At 44.4% G+C, this 15570-nt stretch overlaps 1 protein-coding gene across 1 annotated transcript in view; it reads left to right on the forward strand.

Moving 5' to 3' along the window:
- RNF121 (ring finger protein 121) overlaps positions 1-15007 on the forward strand; it is a 104482-nt gene extending 89475 nt beyond the window's left edge. The window contains exon 9 of the mRNA XM_030199973.1: positions 12507-15007. Within this exon, the coding sequence (XP_030055833.1) occupies positions 12507-12627 (121 nt within the window). The 3' untranslated portion in view covers positions 12628-15007. The remainder of the gene's footprint in view (positions 1-12506) is intronic.
- The last annotated feature ends 563 nt before the right edge of the window (positions 15008-15570 follow it).

Below are 15570 nucleotides of genomic sequence, written 5' to 3' on the forward strand. Positions count from 1 at the left end.
CGTCTTATCAATATATGGAGATAAAGTTTGTAGCTGCCGCAGGCAATAGAGACCATTTTTAAAGGTTGTCAAAATTTGTGGGATCAGAGTGAGTGAGGCCAGCAGTATCCCAAGATTCCCAACCTGTGTTTTTAGTGGGAGTTCATACTTCCCAAAAGGTATTTGTCCAAATGTGTTATGTCCCCAAAGAATCTCTGTTTTGTTTGGGTTCTGGCAGAGTTTGTTGCTTGCTCATGCCTGAGTTTCGGTTAGTCTATTTTTTATTACATTTGTACCCCACGCTTTTCCACTCATGGCAGGCTTACATGGGGCAATGGAGGGTTAAGTGACTTGCCCAGAGTCACAAGGAGCTGCCTGTGCCTGAAGTGGGAATCAAACTCAGTTCCCAAGGACCAAAGTCCACCACCCTAACCACTAGGCCACTCCTCCACTGTTGCTACTATTTGAGATTCTACATGTAGAAGTTGGCCCTTGCAGATCACCAGTGTGGCCGCGCAGGCTTCTGCTTCTGTGAGTCTGACGTCCTGCACGTACGTGCAGGACGTCAGACTCACAGAAACAGAAGCCTGCGCAGCCTTCTACATGGAATGTTGCTAGTGGAATAGCAACATTCCATGTAGAATCTCCAATAGTATCTATTTTCTTTTTGTTACATTTGTACCCTGCGCTTTCCCACTCATGGCAGGCTCAATGCGGCTTACATGGGGCAATGGAGGGTTAAGTGACTTGCCCAGAGTCACAAGGAGCTGCCTATGCCGGGAATCGAACTCAGTTCCCCAGGATCAAAGTCCACCACCCTAACCACTAGGTCACTCCTCCACTGTTGCTACATGGAATGTTGCTATTCCACTAGCAACATTCCATGTAGAAGTCGGCCCTTGCAGATCACCAATGTGGCCGCACAGGCTTCTGCTTCTGTGAGTCTGACGTCCTGCACATACGTGCAGGACGTCAGACTCACAGAAACAGAAGCCTGCGCAGCCTTCTACATGGAATGTTGCTAGTGGAATAGCAACATTCCATGTAGAATCTCCAATAGTAGCAACATTCCATGTAGAATCTCCAATAGTATCTATTTTCTTTTTGTTACATTTGTACCCTGCGCTTTCCCACTCATGGCAGGCTCAATGCGGCTTACATGGGGCAATGGAGGGTTAAGTGACTTGCCCAGAGTCACAAGGAGCTGCCTGTGCCTGCAGTGGGAATCGAACCCAGTTCCCCAGGACCAAAGTCCACCACTCTAACCACTAGGCCACTCCTCCACTCAAGGCTGGGTGTAGATCTCATTCAACGGGTATGAATAGAGCTGCGCATCATCATAATAGATATAAGAATTTTGTGTCCGTCAACCGGAGCAGCTCAACCAGCGGTTTGAGGTAGATATAAAATGGGAGACAGTATGGATCCCTGTGGCACCTCCGTTCAGTTCCCGAGGTACTGAAGTGCTGCTGTTGACCAGACCTGATTTGAACCATGTAAATACCGTGCCACTGATTCTGCCAGTCTTGTAAGCATGATATTATGATTCACAATGTCAAAGGCTGCTGAGAAATCCACCAACACTAGTATCGAGGCAGATCATCAAGAAGGGAAACAAGAACGGTCTCTGTTCCATACCAAGGTCTGAAGCTAGATTGACGTGGGTCTAGCCAATTCACTTCAGTTAGCCAGTTGTTGAGTTAACTGCAGACTCTTGCCAAGAGAGGAACGGTAAGGGAGCTCTTTTCCAGTAGGGGGCGTACCACAGCTCTTTTTAGTTTTGTTGGCAGCTGCCCTTCCACAAGAGAGGCGTTAACAATTTTAGTGACTTCAATGAGGCCTCTGCTAACTCATAGTATGTTTGCTGGGAAGGGGTCGAGAGGGCAGGTTCTAGGCCTTTTAGACCCTTGAGGATTTTTTTTTTCAAGAAATTCGTCTGTGCCCTGGTAGAATGAGTCCCAGCTGGCTATGCATAGTGAGGGAGAGGAAGTCTTCTCCTCAGCTTGATGAGACTGTAGGACCTAATGGAGAACTTTTAATTTTGTTGGTGAAATCATTAGAACACTCACGTTTTAAGATAGGTTTGTTTTCAGAAGAATATCAATAGAAATCAAACAAAATAAAACATGGAAAAGAAAATAAGATGATACCTTTTTTATTGGACATAACTTAATACATTTCTTGATTAACTTTCGAAGGTTGCCCTTCTTCGTCAGATCGGAAATAAGCAAATGTGTTAGCAGATAGTATATATAAGAGAAACATCAAAGCATTACTTTGACAGTCTGACAGAGTGGGAGGGTGGGGTATTCATGGGGACATCAAAGCATTTTCAGAAGAAAAAAGTAGGGTATTCAGTTTAAATGTTGATTTGAAAAAAAAAATTTTAAGACCAGTGATTGAGAGAGCATGTAATTGGCATGCAGTAAGGGTTGTTAAGAACACAAGAAAAGCCATACTGGGTCAGACCAATGGTCCATCTGGCCCAGTATCCTGCTTACACCAGTGGCCAATCCAGGTCACAAGTACCTGACAGAATCCCAATTAGTAGCAACATTTGCATGCTACCAATCCCAGGGTAAGCAGTGGTTTCCCCCCATGTCCATCTGAATAATAGACTATGGACCTTTCCTCCAGGAACCTGTCCTAACCTTTTCTAAACCCAAATACGCTAACCGCCATTACCATATCCTCTGGCAATGAGTTCCAGAGCTGTTCAAATGTGTGAGGCCTTTTTATGCCTTTATAGTTTAGTCTTTTTTTGAACATGGTCTTGGAATCAATAAAGATTTTTTGTGGGGGGTTTTTTTAAATTAGGTCTGACACATGATTCATTCCTATTTTATCTGTTTTTCTTCTGAGTTTCATACAGTACATAAGAGAGAAACGGATCAAATACAATAAAGGTATCCGCCAGAGGAAAACATCTTCAGTACAAATAATTAAAATAGGATGCTCTGGTATGAGAATCTAGTGAACCTCCACCCACAAACAATTACAATATCTCCACATGCAGGTCATTGAGTTGCAATCTGCCCTGGAGCCAGGCCTGGTTCTGCTGCTCTTGCCCTCGCTATTTGTCTGGCGACCCAACTGCATGCGGCTCTTCTGTGAAAAATGCAAGAATCCATTAACATTCCCTGGAAATCTATTTTTTATAAAACACCTGCGTGCAACTGGGTCACAAGAAAAATGTTTTCTTCTTGCATAAAAATTTTATACTACCTTGGAATTTCAGTTTTTTTCAGTTTGTCCCTGAGAATTCAGTTGAACAATCCCTTTTGCAGAAACAACTGGGTGACAGGAGGGTCACAGCAGAATGACTGCATTTTGTTATTCCCATTCTCCCATTAGTCCTCAGCATGAGAAAGTCCATTCCCCCCTTTCCCAGGTCTGCAGGTGGTAAGTTATGATGTTTGGAAAAGCCCACCTGTTTAATGCTGCTTTTAACTCCTAACTGGGAGGGAGGGAGGACGGAGAATGTTGGAGTGACGTCAGCAGGTGGTTATAATCCCAGTGACACACATTGGAATGTTGGAGGAGCAAATTATTATGTTAGATTTCTGCAGTGTTACGTTTGTGCTGCCTAGTCTATGATTATTTCACACGTTATTTTGTTAAAGAATTAGAGAAGTGGCTGTTTTTCCTTTTGATTTAGTTACGCTATTGGCAGAGTGTTAGTTTGGAGGGTCTGGGGGAGGGGCAAGGAATGGTAGGAGGTGGAGCAAGGTCCACAAGGAGATGTTGGGTTTTCCTCGCTCAAGAAGTTGGCAACCCTAGCAGCAGCCTCATGGTCTTGTAAAACATGAACTGCTAAAAGGCAGGAGTGAGCCGTGTTCTCTGCTTTCTCAGCTGGATACTAGCCTTAACCTCCTCACTTTCCAAGTAACTTTTATTTATTTAGGTTTTGCTCACACCTTTTTCAGTTGTAGCTCAAGGTGAGTTAACATTCAGGTACTCTGGATATTTCTCTGTCCCAGGAGGGCTCACAATCTAAGTTTGTACCTGAAGCAATGGAGGGTTAAGTGACTTGCCCAAGATCACAAGGAGCAGCAGTGGGATTTGAACCGGCCACCTCTGGATTGCAAGACCTGTGCTCTAACCACTAGGTCACTCCTCCACTAGTTAGCCTCTGTGTTACTGATAAACATCACTATTACCCTCTCTGTTATATTGCAGAAATCACTTTAAACCACATGCACTTTGACCCAAGTTGAAACTAAGATGTGTCAGAATGGGTTTATTTTTAAAAAGTCTTTTATATTCTACTGATCCCCATCAGTTCTCAGTGGATTCCTCTACTACTACAACTGATCATTTCTATAGTGCTACTAGATGTACGCAGCACTGCACGCATTATATGCAGGTACTTTCTCTGGCCCTAGAACGCTTGGAGTCTCAAGGTTTTGTGCCTGGGCCAGTGGAGGGTTAAGTGACTTGCCCAAGGTCATGAGGATCAAAGCCTGCTGCACTAACGATTAGGGTACTCCTTCTCCATGTCCTATAACATTGCATAATATGGCATGCACCATACAGACACAGCACCTACTGGAGCCCTTTTGGGGGGGGGGGGGGGGGGGGGGGGGGGCTTTTGGTATTCTGTATAGTTGATAACATGGAAATGTTCTTCCGCATCAATGTGTAATCTGGTTTAAAAACTTTTCTTGACTGTTCTTGGAGTGGGGAGGAGGGGAGCTACATCATAAGTACATAAGTAGTGCCATACTGGGAAAGACCAAAGGTCCATCTAGCCCAGCATCCTGTCACCGACAGTGGCCAATCCAGGTCAAGGGCACCTGGCACGCTCCCCAAACGTAAAAACATTCCAGACAAGTTATACCTAAAAATGCGGAATTTTTCCAAGTCCATTTAATAGCGGTCTATGGACTTGTCCTTTAGGAATCTATCTAACCCCTTTTTAAACTCCGTCAAGCTAACCGCCCGTACCACGTTCTCCGGCAACGAATTCCAGAGTCTAATTACACGTTGGGTGAAGAAAACTTTTCTCCGATTCGTTTTAAATTTACCACACTGTAGCTTCAACTCATGCCCTCTAGTCCTAGTATTTTTGGATAGCGTGAACAGTCGCTTCACATCCACCCGATCCATTCCACTCATTATTTTATACACTTCTATCATATCTCCCCTCAGCCGTCTCTTCTCCAAGCTGAAAAGCCCTAGCCTTCTCAGCCTCTCTTCATAGGAAAGTCGTCCCATCCCCACTATCATTTTCGTCGCCCTTCGCTGTACCTTTTCCAATTCTACTATATCTTTTTTGAGATACGGAGACCAGTACTGAACACAATACTCCAGGTGCAGTCGCACCATGGAGCGATACAACGGCATTATAACATCCGCACACCTGGACTCCATACCCTTCCTAATAACACCCAACATTCTATTCGCTTTCCTAGCCGCAGCAGCACACTGAGCAGAAGGTTTCAGCGTATCATCGACGACGACACCCAGATCCCTTTCTTGATCCGTAACTCCTAACGCGGAACCTTGCAAGACGTAGCTATAATTCGGGTTCCTCTTATCCACATGCATCACTTTGCACTTGTCAACATTGAACTTCATCTGCCACTTGCACGCCCATTCTCCCAGTCTCGCAAGGTCCTCCTGTAATCGTTCACATTCCTCATCAAAGCAGTTTACAATTTCTAAAAAAAAAGAGACAGATTTTCCTCTCTTGACTACTTCTATCATCCATGCGTTTCTCAAAATGCTTGACTAGCAGTTGTGTACTGAAAGAAGCAGGCTTCACACCTTCCTTCAATTTCACCAGCAACGTTCTCAGTTCTTTGCTAGAGTAGCAGCTGGTCAGGGCCAGCAATGCAGAGGACTGGAGAAAAATATCTGTTGGTGAAGGGACGGACAACATAGTAACATAGTAGATGACGGCAGAAAAAGACATGCACGGTCCATCCAGTCTGCCCAACAAGATAAACTCATATGTGCTACTTTTTGTGTATAGCTTACCTTGATTTGTATCTGTCATTTTCAGGGCACAGACCGTATAAGTCTGCTCAGCACTATCCCCGCCTCCCAACCACCAGCCCCGCCTCCCACCACCAGCTCTGCCACCCAATCTCAGCTAAGCTTCTGAGGATCCCTTCCCTCGTAACAGGATTCCTTTGTGTTTATCCCACGCATGTTTGAATTCCGTTCAGTTTTTCTCTCAAAATTTTCCTAATCCATCAAGGTCATTTATTCAGTTAGTTCCTAATGTTATTCCAGTGGTCTTAGGTAGGAACAGGAATTATTTTTTTTATGTAGTTAAGCTCAGAAACTTGATTACCATCAAGTGAGCAAATTTGTCTCCTGTATCTTAACACCCCCAGTTCACTGTGCTTATGTTTAACGCAAAATTATAAGAGACTGGATTGAACAGGATCAATTAGGGCCTGCTTCTGGTCACGGAAACATAGTTATCAGTACTGGATGATCCCGTGATTAGAAATTTATGACAGCAGTTTGCCTTCAGAGAACTATAGAGGCCGAGAGGAGGTTAAGGGATAACCCAGCTAGCTAGATTATTTGGCTGATTCGGAGAAAGAAGCCATAAAACCAACAGCAAAATTTAAGATATGAACCTAAAGGTAACAGGGGGAGCAAATGGAAGTGAAGAAAAGAGGGGAAACTCGGTCAGCCCTGAAGGAATAACTTAACGGCTGCATAATGAATGAGTGAAGATATTTTAGTGAAATAGTAGGAGGCGGCTGCTTGTCACAACATATGTTAGTAATTTAATATTATTTCCTTTAAGGAAAGATTTAACAGCATAGATCTTATGTAAGGTATAGCTGCTAAGAAGCCTTCTGTGAGTGTACATTCCGCTTTTCCACAACCTCAAACAGAATAATTGTAACCTGCTGGGACTGGCCCAGCTCATAGGAGCCCCTACTGCTTCTAAAGTCAGGATAGTTTAAATGGACCCAGTGTTTACTAGCTGCTGTGGTGCCAAGGTCAGAATAGAGGTAACATACCGGCCCCTGAAACTTTTATGAATGGTGATTGTTTAAAAGACTTGGCATACAAGCCTGTCCTGTTGGAAACGTCAGCCTGCATGATAAATGTTTCTTTTTGTTTTTGAAAGTTGATGCAACTCTGGGAAGTGCCTTATAATGTTACTGCAGAAAGTGGAACATGAATGGGGGGGGTCGTGTGTGCGTTCCCTGAGGGTGGATCAGTGCAGAAGAGCGATTGTGATGATAGCAATCACTACAGGAATGTGTTGGAACTGCTTGGAGTTAGGATGGGGGATTGGAGAGATGTTTCTTAGGGACAGCACCATGTAAATCTTCACATCCGTCTGTTTTTTTATTTATTTATTTTTGTTATATTTCTACCCCGCGCTTTCCCACTTATGGCAGTATCAATGCGGCTTACATGGGGCAATGGAGGGTTAAGTGACTTGCCCAGAGTCACAAGGAGCTGCCTGTGCCGGGAATCGAACTCAGTTCCTCAGAACCAAAGTCCACCACCCTAACCACTAGGCCACTCCTCCACTGTTGCTACTATTTGAGATTCTACATGGAATGTTGCTATTCCACTAGAAGTCGGGCCTTGCAGATCACCAATGTGGCCACGCAGGCTTCTGCTTCTGTGAGTCTGACATCCTGCACGTACGTGCAGGACGTCAGACTCACAGAAACAGAAGCCTGCGCAGCCTTCTACATGGAATGTTGCTAGAGGAATAGCAACATTCCATGTAGAATCTCAGTAGTAGCAACATTCCATGTAGAATCGCCAATAGTAGCAACATTCCATGTAGAATCTCCAATAGTATCTATTTTATTTTTGTTACATTTGTACCCTGCACTTTCCCACTCATGGCAGGCTCAATGCGGCTTACATGGGGCAATGGAGGGTTAAGTGACTTGCCCAGAGTCACAAGGAGCTGCCTGTGCCTGAAGTGGGAATCCAACTCAGTTCCCCAGGACCAAAGTCCACCACCCTAACCACTAGGCCACTTTTATCTTCTGGTGTCTAAAAATATCATTTAAAATGCATGAAAGCGGGAGTCTGTTTCACTGATCTACACACAGCACCAACGAGGGTGAGAGTGAGGAGAGTTTCAAATGACGGAGGTAAACAAGAAGTAAAAGCATCACAGGCGACTGGTTGTTATGCCTTGCAGTAGGTATTGCTCCAGTGTAACATTGGTGTTTTTCCGTATGTAACTCTGAAGCTGACTTGCTTTGAACTGCTACGACCCCTGAGGAAGGCTTTGTGCCAAAACATGGCCTGGGTAGGGTCTTTGTAGCAGTAGATTTTGGCAAATAAACTTTTTTGATGCTTTTACTTCTGGTTTGCCTCGCTCATTTGGAACTGTCCTCACTATATAACCAAAATTTTTTGATTGCCGAAGTCTTCACAGTCTGGCAGATATTCAAAACTATTTAAAGGAACGGCTCCTGCCTGGTTAAATAGCATTTTAGCACCTAACCATGGCTATTCAGCAGGAGATAACTGGTTATGCCTTCTTAGTCTTTGCGATTACCAGTGCATATTCAGCGCCAAACCGGCTATATTTACTGGTTAAAATGGGCTGCATAAATAGAGTGGAGGAGTGGCCTAGTGGTTAGGGTGGTGGACTTTGGAGGAACTGAGTTGGATTCCCACTTCAGGCACAGGCAACTCCTTGTGACTCTGGGCAAGTCACTTAACCCTCCATTGCCCCATGTAAGCATTGAGCCTGCCATGAGTGGGAAAGCACAGGGTACAAATGTAACAAAAATAAAATAGATACTATTGGAGATTCTACATGGAATGTTGCTATTCCACTAGCAACATTCCATGTAGAAGGCTGCGCAGGCTTCTGTTTCTGTGAGTCTGACGTCCTGCACGTACGTGCAGGATGTCAGACTCACAGAAGCAGAAGCCTGCGTGGCCACATTGGTGATCTGCAAGGCCCGACTTCTAGTGGAATAGCAACATTCCATGTAGAATCTCAAATAGTAGCAACAGTGGAGGAGTGGCCTAGTGGTTAGGGTGGTGGACTTTGGTCCTGGGGAACTGAGGAACTGTTCCCCGCTTCAGGCACAGGCAGCTCCTTGTGACTCTGGGCAAGTCACTTAACCCTCCATTGCCCCATGTAAGCCGCATTGAGCCTGCCAAGAGTGGGAAAGCGCAGGGTACAAATGTAACAAAAAATAAAATAACCGTTACGCACTTAACTGGTTAGCGCTGAATAGCAGCTTGACTGGTTAAGTTGCCACGGTCAAAAATGAATCCAGATCTTCAATGCTGGTCACTGGATATGAGATAGCAATTGAAGATCCGGTCTGAGTACGGGGGGGGGGGGGGGGGGGGGGGGGAGTTTACTTCCATAAATAGTACTGAAGAAGGGGGATATGCCTCAGGCATGAGCTGTAACAGAAGACACATTCTACAAATACATACAGACTCATTTGTACAGCACATCATTTTAAAAAGTTGTTTTTTGTGACATGATAATGCTTTAAGATGTGCTGGAAGGGCAGCTACCTGCTAGGTCCAAAAATGACTCTTGAAAAAATTACCGTGCAAAAGTTTTTTAAATTCTGTGAAAATTATTTATTTTAGTAATTTATATTTCACCTATGAACTAAGCAGACTACAATAAAACACACATTTAAAAAAGTACACAAGAAAAACAACATCCAACAAAATAAATGAGGGCGTGTGCTGAAATGTCTCGTATTACTATGCCAATACTCTGAGCCACATCGTAAGCCAGAGAAAAAAAAAACCCAAATGAGTCATTAAATTTGTACGAAGACGTAAAGATCTGGGCCAGTGCTTCCATGAGAGCAGACCTGTAATTCAAAGGGCCGCTGCCCTTGTGTCAGCATCACCCATCTCCCCCAGAGCCATGACCTTTCTCTTTCTACAGTTTGTATCCACAGACCACATTGAGTGGTACACTTTTAAATCTGCAAAAGATACCATGGTGCTGTGTCATGAAGGCCTTGGTGAGTAAGTGTCAGTACTTTGAATTGGATCCTACTGACCAGTGGCAACCAGTACAGTTGCTTCAAGATGGGTGTCACATGCAATGCACTTTGAGGCCCCAGTGAGCAGTCGTGCTGCTGTTTTGTTTCACTTGCAGAAACTGATACCCCCCTCCCCAAGTACAATGCATTACAATAGTCCAGCTTGCTCATAATATTTAAAAAATTCTGCACACTTTGTCTCTTTGGAATTATCTAACACCTTTTTTTCTAATGTGCAGAATTCCTCCATCATAAGGCCTGGTTCCTCCTATCCCACCCCTCCCCTCCCCAGATTTTTCCTTCCTCAGGAATGTTAACTCCATGTTCCACCCTGTCCCCTAACCTTTTCCCCTTCTCCCGATCAGGTTAAATCCCTAGCTTTCTGTGCCCCTTCTCCAGTTTAGGCAGACTTCTCTGTCCCTCAGCTCTTTCTCACCTCTCTCCATCCCTGTCTGCTCTCCTGGTTTTTTCACCCTGTTTCCCAGCAAGTCTTCCAGATCTCTCTTCCTGCTGTAGATTGCTGTCTCTCCCTATGCCTAGCCCTCTCTGCCTCAGTTCTTTCTCTATCCCAGAGTTTGCACTCCCTCCCTCTGATCCCCCTGTGGCACACCCCCACCTTGCTCTCTATATCTCCCCCCCCCCCCCCCAACCATACATATCAAGCAGCAAAACATAGTAGATGACGGCAGAAAAAGACCTGCACGGTCCATCCAGTCTGCCCAAGAAGATAAATTCATATGTGCTACTTTTTTTATTTGTACCTGTCCTCTTCAGGGCACAGACTGTATAAGTCTGGCCAGCCCTATCCCCGCCTCCCAACCACCAGCTCTGGCACAGACCGTATAAGTCTGCCCAGCACTATCCCTGCCGCCCAACCACCAGCCCCGGCACAGACCGTATAAGTCTGCCCAGCACTAGTCCCGCCTCCCAACCAGCAATAGAGAAGGAAAAAAGTAACTCCACATCGAAATGCACCCTCTTTGCTGCCTGAAGTCAGATACTGTGTAGTTGTATGGTATCTCCCATAATTTAAACTGGCAGTCTGGCCCAGGGTGACAGAACAGGGGGATGTTGCCTGGTATGCAGTCTTTCTCCCTGTTACTGTGATTGGCATTGGGGGTGGGGGGTTGAGAATGAGAACCACATGAGCCTTTTTACAGAGCAGTATCTGTGTTTTCCTACCTGCTATCTGTCATCCTTTCCGATGCCTTTACACTAGTTTTCTCCACCTCCCTAGGTAATCATTGTTCGGCCTTTAATGTTCTGCTTCTGCTCAATATGAGTGTAATAGTGGTTTATGAAGTATGCCTTTTCTTATGTGGTTTGTCAAATGCTACTTCTACATTTCCTCATGGGTCCCCTTTTTTTACTTTCCACTGTGCTTTCACAACTCTGCTGTTTTCAAGCATGACCCTGTGTTCTTGATAAATCTCTGAGTTGTTGGGCTCTAACCTGTTTGGCATAAAGAGGGGGGGGGTTAATATTTCTTTGAGAATTGGAGGTTAAATGACCATCTCTTCTGAAAAGGTGGACTTTGTTTTGCATTCTAGAAGCGCCAAGTTTATTGATTTAGTATGGCTTCTCAATAACTGTCAGATCAACTCCTTGCTCTTAAGAGTATGAAAAGGTAAATAGGGTCAGGGTTGTAGTTATTTGAATCCTCATTTTCTCAGGTTTTTTTTTTAACCTTGTTGGATTCAAGTCACGGACTCACCTGAGAGCGATGGTTTTCTACCCAGTCCTCGGGGGCCACCTGGCCAGTCAAATTTTCAGGATGTCCAGAGTTAATATGCATGAGATGTATTAGTATGCAGTTCCTATATTGCATGCAGATATATATCATTGTGGGTATCCTGAAAACCCAACTGGCCAGGTGGTCCCTGAGGATTGGGTTGATCATACCCTACAACCTGACCAGTTGGAATTCCTTCTCCTCAGACCATGATTGTTGTGATCCAGCCCCATGGAAAATCTTTAGTAACATGGCGTCTGCTCTTTAAGCATCTCCTCCATGGAGAGGGGATTTCATAATGAACCTGTGTTGTCTGTACTCACTAGTTATAGAAATGGCTGTCTGCTTCTACCTTTTCCCTCATTCAGGATCAGTGAAGGGACAGAGTGTTTGTATAATGGGTGCTGTTATGTATTTTGAAAGTACCTGCATATAATGTATGTAAACTGCTTGTTTGTATTACAACAAGGTGATATATCAAATACGTTTCCACCCCCCAATTTGGTTAGTGTGCCCCTCTCCTAAAGCCCGATGTTGAAAGAAGTGGCCCTAACTTTCACAGACTTCTTCCATGCTTCATAATGCATGAGAGTATTCCAAGAAGAAATAGCACACAGCTACGGTGATAATGAAATTTTACTCAACCCAAGAGAAACTGGAACTCAGGACAGTGTCTTGTTGCAGGTGTGGGTTGGTTTGTATTATGCAGGGAGCAGCACATCAGAACAGTCTTTACCCAGATATTGCTGTAAGTTATTGGCTCTGTCGTGTCTCTGTACTTGCTTATTTTTCTCTTTAACTTGACTGATCTCCAGCTGGGAAAGGCCGCACGTGATGTATGGACAGCTGCTGGACTGGTTGCGTTATCTAGTTGCTTGGCAGCCTGTGATTATTGGACTGGTACAAGGAATCAACTATATCCTTGGTTTGGAATAATGAAAAGGACCCAGAGTAGACGTGAAGCCCATCTGGAAGAGAGGAGGCCATGTCGGCTTGGAGAAAAGCTAGCCAAGGAAATCTACAATTTCTCATTCACCACTCAGGATTTTAGCTGCCGGCGCAATGCCTCCAGGGCATAAGGAAAGAGACTAGCAGAAGAATGGGGGTGTTATGTTGGGCTTTTGTTTTTTTTAATTTATTATGGCAAACATGTTAAAGGACTCTCTTTTTTTTTTTTTTTCTTTTTAAATCTGAGATTACAAGAATGTGAGCTCCATCCCCATCTGTCCCTTTTGCAGATATGAGGTTGGGTCTCTTTAGAGATAAATGGAGCCACTGATTTAAACAGTTCTGTGTTATAAGCAGACTACGCACAGCAGCCTATGTTCTCAGTGTGTATCACTGTATCAAGCAATGGAAAAGGATGGGCCAGGCCAGTCCTAAGCAGCACTGGGTACAACTACTGTGTGTAGAAATAAGAGATTAACAGAGCATGCAAACAAATGACTGCTTAGCCTTGTCTCTAAGGGACATCTGCCCACCTAATGCCACCATCCTGTTGCACACAGCTTTTCTGGCATTGTCTTGGGAAAGAAAGAATGCAGGGGTTACATTGAGGTACATTATTACAGTGGTGTGGGTCTCAATACAAGAACAGTAGGGAATTCTGCCGGGCCTCAGTAGGAAACCAGCACTGCAGGGTAGGGTTGAGGTTCATCGGTAGAGCTGTGTGGATCTCAATACCGGAATAAGGGTAAGAGCTGGGGGGGGACAGGACTGAAGTTCAGAGAAATGGATCAATTTTCTCTGACTTTCTGGGCTTTTCCACTCTGTTTTCAGCCACAGTATTTGTAAAACCCACCCCCAAAACACAACTACCCAAATCTGAATGTGAGCTGTTCTCCAGTTAGCTTCCATACTGCAGAAGTTAATTGATTGCATCTTGCACGTTCTTATCTTGGTATTAGAAAGACCAAGTTCCATTCACTTCTACCGTACCATTGACTAGCATTTGCATTTCTTAATGTCTTACACCTGACCATGCTTGCTTTGAGGCTCTCTTGGTTATGGGTTACAGTTTTACATCAGGTCAGACTGGAAGGCAGGACAAACAAGTAGGGGTTCATAGTAATGTTGGTGCCTTCCTCTGATGCCAACCCCCTTCTGAAGCAGTGGTAGCACACAGCATCTTTGGTGGCTCAGCTGACTTCATCAGAGCTGGCCACTGTACTCTGCCTACAGTGCAACCATGCACATCTTCATATGGATGGTATAATGGAGTTTCTGGATTGGAATAGACCTGCTTAAGCCTTTTTCAGCAGGCTGGCATTTTTAATCGCTGTATTGTTTGCATTGGATACTGTCAGTGTGTTATTGAGATCCCGTTCCAAGAGCGCCACATAAATCGTTGCCCTTCCTGCTTAGTTTCTGATGTCAGTGAAGACGCCCAGAAAGTACATCACTTGTAGGTTTGGGTAAACAGATAGCAGAGTTCAGCTTTCCTAGCATCCTGTTCAAGCCACTGCAAAATCCTTGAAAAATATTTAGAACTTTAACAGTTATAACTGCTTAATTTCATTTAGTGACAAAGTTCATGAGATCATCAGGCCGTCATATAATACTGTCCTGTAATGATAACCTGATATCTGATGCTGTTTGGCGGTTAGTTGATTTGATGAATTACCTTTCAAATCTAACAGCAAAGTACTACATTCACTCCTTAAAACAGAAGTTGCCCTGTTTCTTGAGTCTTTCCCCAGCTTTACCGTCACTTTCCTTGCTCTAATTTTTCTTGTAGTGTAACTTTTTCTTATCACTGCCCTCCTTCCCCCCCCCCCCCCCCCCTTTCCTGCTACTCATCCTTTAATACTGTGCAGTATTCATCCTACAGGTGTTTTGAAGGCAGGAGGGGGTGATAGCACAGGTTTCTGATTATCATCAGCACAGCAGTACCTTGATGAGAGGAAATTTTATAAACTTCAGTCCTGACAATGATGTAAAAGTGTGAAATAAAAAGGGACATTTGTCTTAAAGTTGTCATTGTTATTACATACTGAACTGCTTGATTGTAGACATAAACTCTCCCAGCTCCCGTTACGAAAGGGATGACTCTAGAATTCAGATAGGAAGACAGCAGCCACTTGGGCTATTCATCCTTCCTACATTAGGAAGAAAAACACGAAAGCAGGCACAACGGAGGTATACTTTGAATGATAATCTGTCCAAAGATGGAAGTGTCAAAAAATATTTGAGGAAAAATGTGATCAGCAGATTAACGTAGTGGTTCTCAAACCGGTCATCGTCGGGACACACCAAGCCAGCCAGCTTTTCATGATATTCACAATGAATATACATGAGTGAGATTTGCATGCAGTGGAGGCAGTGCATGCAAATCTCTCTAACGAATATTCTCCGAGGACAAGCAGGCTGCTTGTTCTCACTAATGGGTGACGTCCAGTGGCAGCCCAGGACCTGGGCTGCCGCTGGACGTCACCCATCAGTGAGAACAATCAGCCTGCTGTCCTCGGAGAATACCTTCTACAGGTAAGTAGCTTTCGCTTTATTGTACATATCTTGAAGACTTAATTGGCTGGGGTGCCTTCAGAACCAGGTTTAGGAACCACTAAGAATAGATTCTTTAACGCAGGGGTTCTCAATCCAGTCCTTTAGACACACCCAGACAGCTGTTCAGGATCCCCACCATGGACGTGCATAAAATAAATTTCCCTGCACTGCCTCAATTGTATACAAAGCTATTCATGCAAATTCATCGTGGGTATCTTGAAGACCTGACTGGCAGGGTGTTGAGGACCCCGATTAGAAGTGAAAATACAACTCAGCTGCTCATTCAATGATAGCTGTGAAAACAGTATTCAGGATCAAAGAGCATATCCTCTGGGGGGGTGGGGGGGGGGGAACTGAAACCAGCAGTAAAATGGA

The sequence above is a fragment of the Microcaecilia unicolor genome, chromosome 4 (genome assembly GCF_901765095.1).
Source record: "Microcaecilia unicolor chromosome 4, aMicUni1.1, whole genome shotgun sequence".
Taxonomy (NCBI): Eukaryota; Metazoa; Chordata; class Amphibia; order Gymnophiona; family Siphonopidae; genus Microcaecilia; species Microcaecilia unicolor.